Source organism: Diospyros lotus, chromosome 7, assembly GCF_014633365.1.
Source record: "Diospyros lotus cultivar Yz01 chromosome 7, ASM1463336v1, whole genome shotgun sequence".
Taxonomy (NCBI): Eukaryota; Viridiplantae; Streptophyta; class Magnoliopsida; order Ericales; family Ebenaceae; genus Diospyros; species Diospyros lotus.
Genome location: NC_068344.1, coordinates 33,890,507 through 33,896,967, shown reverse-complemented (window position 1 = coordinate 33,896,967; position 6,461 = coordinate 33,890,507). Strand labels below are relative to the sequence as shown.

General features: G+C 36.0%; 1 protein-coding gene across 2 annotated transcripts in view; it reads left to right on the top strand.

Annotated features, from left to right (window-relative positions):
• Positions 1 to 206: 206 nt before the first annotated feature.
• The window catches only part of LOC127805854 (nuclear pore complex protein NUP205), an 85,188-nt gene continuing 78,933 nt past the window's right edge, over positions 207 to 6,461 (top strand). For both annotated transcript variants that reach the window (XM_052342663.1, XM_052342662.1), the window contains exons 1-7: positions 207 to 559; positions 643 to 738; positions 1,847 to 1,921; positions 2,020 to 2,124; positions 2,284 to 2,394; positions 5,015 to 5,174; positions 6,147 to 6,232. In XM_052342663.1, the coding sequence (XP_052198623.1) occupies positions 419 to 559; positions 643 to 738; positions 1,847 to 1,921; positions 2,020 to 2,124; positions 2,284 to 2,394; positions 5,015 to 5,174; positions 6,147 to 6,232 (774 nt within the window). In that variant the 5' untranslated portion in view covers positions 207 to 418. The remainder of the gene's footprint in view (positions 560 to 642; positions 739 to 1,846; positions 1,922 to 2,019; positions 2,125 to 2,283; positions 2,395 to 5,014; positions 5,175 to 6,146; positions 6,233 to 6,461) is intronic.

Genomic DNA, 6,461 nt, shown 5'->3' with positions numbered 1-6,461 from the left:
TTATTATTATTTTTAATTATTTTGGCAAACTTAACAAATATATATACTATAAAATTAATATGACCTTAAATATATAAATATAATAATTTATTCAATTATATTTAAAATATAATAACCTATTTAGTCAACGAGTCAACTGATTCATTTGGGATTTTACCTTAAAAGAAAATCAGGTAACAAAATGAAACCTCACACCGAAGTAAGAACATACAGCGTGTTCGAACTCTTCGAAGCTGGCCGCTTATTTCTTCAGTCCTCAGCTCCAGTCGTCAGCTCCGTGAAAACCCTCAATTAGGGCACTTCCCGCCCATTCATTCTCTCTCTTCCCTCTGGCTATCTAGTGAACGACGAACTTCAACAAGGAAACTCTTTCTCGGTTCTGTTCCTAGGGCTTCCAGGAGCACGAAATCAGCAGAAAATGGTGTCGCCGAAGCAACTTCTCTCCACCGTGGAGGCGTCGCTGCTCGGCCCAACCCCTCCGACGCCGTCGCAGAGGATGGAGCTCATGCTCGCCATCCGCCGCTCTCTCCCCTCCCTCCAATCCCTCGTATCATATCCCGTATGCTCTCCACTCTCTCTCTTTCTGTTTCTCCTGCATTGTATAAATTATGATTCCTGTGACCGTTTTGTGAATTGTTGCAGCCTCCGAAACCGGCTGACCGGACTCAAGTTCAGTCGAAGGAAGTCCGGCTTCCGGATTCTTCTCCAATTTCGCTCGACGATCAGGATGTTGAGATTGTCAGTTCCTCGTCCCTTTCTTCTGTTTGCACATTGATTATACTGTTATTGTTTGACTTCTGTTGGTGTACTAATTGTATGCCGCAGGTCCGTTTAACTTGTTTTCGTTTTGGAACTCATGCCGAGAGATAGTAACTAATGCACAAAAGATCTGGGTCTGAACTGATGGTTTTGAGTGATTAAAGAGAAGAAAAGAAAAAGATATTAGAAACAAAACTGTGCAAATGTTATTTTGTTTAAATCAAATAAAGGGTTCATTTGAATTTATCCCAGGAAAAAGAGACTGTTTGGTTCCGAGAGTAGATTGTTTCATTCGCAGTGAACCGGTTCAACATTTTATGCCAAGATACACTTATGTTATTCAAATTTTTTCAAGGAGCGGAACTTTATGGACTTTTTACCTGTTTCACCTAGCCATGCAGTCTGTGAATGAACTAATTATGAAACTGGCCTAATTGTTATTTTTGAGAAAGAGTCCTGACCCCCTGAGTACTTGTCTTCATTGTTCTAAACGGGACACGGTTCAGTTTAGGTGGTGATCAGAAATTCCAGAGATGTCTTCAATGTCTTCTCTTCTTTTGGTGATGATAGTTGAGCTATTTGTGTTATTATCTTGTGCTGGCTGCTAGATAGAGACATTAAACATGCAGGGTTTTGCCTTGTCTCTTGCAATTTGCTGGTTTTGTTATTATGTTATACTTTGTTTTTGGCTGAAAGAATGTAGGAAAACAAGATACCTTGTAAAGTTTTTCATGGGAATACTTCATTTTCTGTTTGGTATTTATGAATGAATGTTTTGCTGTCTTTAATTTTCTTCATATCTAGGGCTTAGTTTTTACTTTTTAGCTTTCACTAATTGCAGAAAGAATGTTGTATTGTACTTAGTAGTGTAAAATACTCTAGCAGCGATCTAAAGATTTTTTCTCCTTTTGATTTTCTGCACTGGAAGTGCATGAACATAATGTTCCTTTCTGTCATTGTCATTATCTAAGTGTTTTCTTTTTATCTTTTGCATGTTGTCATTTACTTGGGGCCAAGATAGTAGTCTTTTATCTTGAGTACTTATCTTGTTATACTATTATTTTTTGTTCTATTATTCTGGTGTTAGGCTCTGAAATTGAGTGATGATCTCCACCTTAATGAAATTGATTGTGTGCGTCTGCTTGTTTCTGCCAACCAGGAGGTATAATTTTGATTTCTATTTATGCATTTGCTTTGACAAGGCTTACTTCTTGATATTAATTTTATATATAATTTTTGATTTTTTCTGTTCTTCTCCAGTGGGGATTATTTGGACGAGACCCACTGGAAATTTTACGCCTTGCAGAAGGGCTCTGGTACACAGAGAGAAGAGATCTAATAACAGCACTTTACACCCTGTTAAGGGTATTCATTCCTCCGTTCCATGTCCATCATCACAAATTTTCTGCTATAGTGTCATGATTATTATCTTTGTGCTTTCCTTATTTATCTTCGTATTTCATGGTATGAAACAGAATTTTGCTGAAAAAGAAAATCTTCTGCCTTTTGGAACAAAATTTGTAGGCGGTTGTGCTTGACCAAGGACTTGAAGCTGACATTGTGGCTGACATTCAGAAATATTTGGAAGATCTCATTAAATCTGGCCTTCAACGACGATTAATTTCTCTCATAAAGGTTCTATTGAGTTATTTTTATTCCCCAAATGTTGCTTACTTCATGTTTGTTAATGACACATGGGTCTCTGATGGCTTCAGTGTTCAGATCTGGACCCATACATTTTCCCTTGACTTAACCATTGTGTGTGTTTCCAGTTGGTACATCCTTGGTATGGACTAGTATAAGAATTTTAGCCACTGTTATTCAAGTTTTGCATTGAGTGGCTGGATATTCTAGAAGGACTTGATTATATTAGGCTAATATTCGGCAATGGAAAATTAGGAAATAAAAGGCTAATTGCATGTAAATTTAAGTGAGGGGTAGATAGGGTATTCTGGGTATTCCCTTATTGTAACTCACGCCTCTTATGTCTATAAATAATAGGCTTGGGGCAGACTGTCGAGAGCCTAAGATTCTGATCGTGCTCATTGATTGTGAGAGCTGTATTGCTAGAGAAAAGATATCTTTGTAATCTTGTAGTGAGGGTTCTCGGTTTTTTCAGTGAGGATTGTGGGGTGTGCTACGAGTGATTTCTATGTACTGATTTCATCAAGATTATAGTGGATTGCTCTCTTTGAAGGCTGGATGTAGGACTGGTTTTAACCAGTTCAAACTAGGATAAATCTCGGTGTATTGTTTGGTTTGATTGCTCTAACTCCATCCTTTGTCAATTCTTTAATTTTCTGTTTATGTTGTATACTGTCGAATCGGTGAGAGTGTGCTTAAAGAGTGGTCAGATTTGTTGGTTTATTGGGTAAATTCTTGACTGACAGTGCTCCCAATTGTAACAGCCACCGTAGCATTTTTTAGAGAAAAAGGTTTCTTATTGGCAATCTTGTCATCATAGTAGTGTTTATTGGCAACATTATAACTAGATTTAATAGTCTATGTGTGTAAAAATCAAAGAATTCCAATTTTCAGCCAGGTAGATTCAGGATGTTTGGAGATTGGGGTATGATAGGTTTTGGCCTTGTGAATGGGACAATAACGTTGAGAGAAATGGAAAGATTTGTTATTTGGAGTGTAAGTTTATGGTAGTGAATAGTTAATTAGAAGTGTACCTGCTTATTTTGGGTCACCTTTTATTGTTCTAGCTTTAGTTGTGCAGAGGTTTGATTGAGGGGATTTATCCAAAGGGATTCAAGTGGTGAATTTAAGTGCTATTAAGTGAATTGGAAAAGTTTGGAGTCTTTTATTGATGGGTTCTTGGGGAAATGGTCATTCAAGAGTTGCTAAGCTTTTTTGGGCGAAAGATGGTTCCAGGTAAGTATGAGCATGTGATAAAATTTGGTAATGTAGTTAGGAGATGCGTGGGGTAGTGGTTTTGGCATAGTATTAGCAGGAGAATTAGGAAAATTAGTGTGAATTTGGCTAAAACAATGTAAAATCAAAGCTGGAATGATAATATGAAAATTAGAGTTTAACAAAACCTTAGAAGTTGAATTAGTATAAAAACAACTGCCTGTATCAAAAGATTATTTATACAATTTCTACTTTGACAATGTTCAGAGCCTTTTTGACTGAGGATGGATACTCCATTTTGTGTGACCCATGTTGTACAAATTTTGGATGATTGGTTCATAGGCTAGCAAGAACCGTTGGTTTCCTAGTTATTCTTTAATACAGGGCTCGACTGTTGTGCTATGTGAGAGTGTGTTTGCTAAGGGTGGAGCATGTGCATGACCCTAGGGGTGCATGTAGTAACCCATAATGTTAACCTCATATTAAGAATGCTTAATTATATGTTATTGGAGCATGGTTGTGTTGATGGAACTTAAGGGTACAACTAAAGACAGACATAGAGTATGGATAGTTGACTAAGTCGTTGACGGTGATGACTTATTGAATACATCAAATTATGTGTGAGACATGGCATGTGAGTCAAATGTTGATGACTCTACCAAATTGAATATATTTGAAACTTATCAATCAACATCCAGTGATTATTAAAAAGATGACCATTTCAAACTTTCAATTAGTGATGACTTAGTTGAAATTGGATTTCTTCAAAAGTTGAAAATTTGAACTGTTTTTTTCCCTAGTCTGCCTATTTTTTAAATGTTTTTTATAAGCATTGGATGTTGTTTGATATTTCTGAGATTGTAATGATATATTGAATTTATAATATCTTTTGACTTATGACTGTATTTATTTTTGATGGTTGATTTTTATTGTTGAATTTGAATATTTCTTATTTTTGTGGGGTATTGACAGGATTGATGGAACAAATATTAGTTTGCATGTTGAGTGATGTTTGTACTTATGAATTAAATAGGATCTTCCATATTGATGTTGATATTTTATTTTCAGTAGTATTTTGTGGTTCATGGATATTACTGTTGTAATTTATAAACATGGCTAACACAAATATATTTAAAAATATATTTTTTCTATATCTTTGGCAGTGTTTGTATCTGCATTTTCTCCGGTTGCAGATTTGGTTTCTAATTAATATATAATTCTTGTATTGAAGGGTGTAGTTGGTGGTTCACTTGAGTGCTGAGGTGCCATTCAAGGGTCATAATTTGTTTTGTGTTCCTAGAAATTTTAAGAATTACCTCATGATGTGTGTTTTGTGACATTGTTTATTTATTTATTTTTTGTTTTTTATGTATAGTTTGACATTTGTTAACTTTAGGAACTCAATCGAGAAGAACCATCTGGTTTGGGTGGGCCTCATTCTGAGCGCTTTGTTCTTGATTCAAGATGTGCTCTTGTGGAGCGCCGGGCTGTGGTCTGTAGGGAAAGATTGATCCTTGGCCAGTGCCTTGTTCTTTCCTTTCTGGTTGTGCGGCCAAGTAAGTGATGAGTAGACCCATCTGTGCAGTTGATATTGTTTCAGTTGTCTGCTTCTTGAAGATTAGCTGTAGGGTTTATGTAAACTTCTTCTGTGTCGTTTTTTGTTCTGGCAGATTCAACTTTTTCATATGAAAAAAAAAAATCTCAAATGTTTCTGTAATTTCTTACTGCATCAGTATCCCCTTTGCAATTTTTGGCAATTTATGATTTGTGCATTCTTAATTGACATGATCCCAAGTTTTTATTTTTTAATTGTACTTGTTTATTTGCCCTTTTGGATTTAAGCATTGGTACGTTCTTGTTTGAATTACTTGGGAACCATATTCTGATTAATGTGTTCTGTAGTGCATAACGATGACAGTTGCTACCATTATTTATATTGTTATTGTAATCAACTCCATTGATAGCAGACTGAACTGAAACTCCTTATGGTTGGTAATCATTTGTTGTATCTAGAGCCATCTACTTCCAGTGCTTGCAATCATATTGTTTTCCACAAGATGGTATCATCTGTCAATTAAACAAAAAAATGATATCATCTGTAGGGTGCTGCTATATTCATGAATTTTCATTTGTTATATCCTAACATTGGTACACAATATTCTCTGTTCTTGGGCACATCCAGCTTTTTCAACGTCTTTTTCTTGTTTGTTCTTATATATTTTTTGTTCCACTTCTTATACGATGTTGATTGATCCATTTTGACTGACCTATTATGTACTCACACCAAGCTGTATTTAACATTATCTTTGAAAGCTCCTCGGCCCGGGGGGGGGGGGGGGGGGGGCATGTTTCGCTGCATTGGTAAACTGCCAACTTCCTCAATCTCTTCCTCTCTGTGACACAGAAGACATGGAATGTTTGCTATGTTTATGCTTCATTAAATAAAAAAATGTATAAGTGATTTGCAATCTTTTTGATTTTCCTAACGAGATACATTTCTATATGGGACTAACTTTTACTCCTTGCAGGTCCAAAAGATGTAAAGGATGTGCTTTCTGCTTTGAAAGATGCTGCTGCTGAAGTTAATAATTGCAATGACTCCCTAAAGTATCAGGTCTTACCTCCTGCTGGAACTGTCTAAATTATTTACTGTGCTTTTTAATGTATTTGTTGTACTTGTACCTATATTACCTGTAGTGGTTCTTAGGTATGATTCTATGCTATCCTAAAGGCACTCTTAACTTTCAATGCCGTGTTCATCTTGGTTTTTCTATGTTATAGGTTCCACCTGCTACAATTATGTTCTTGTACAGCAAAGTAGAGAGGACAAGTCTCAAACTTGA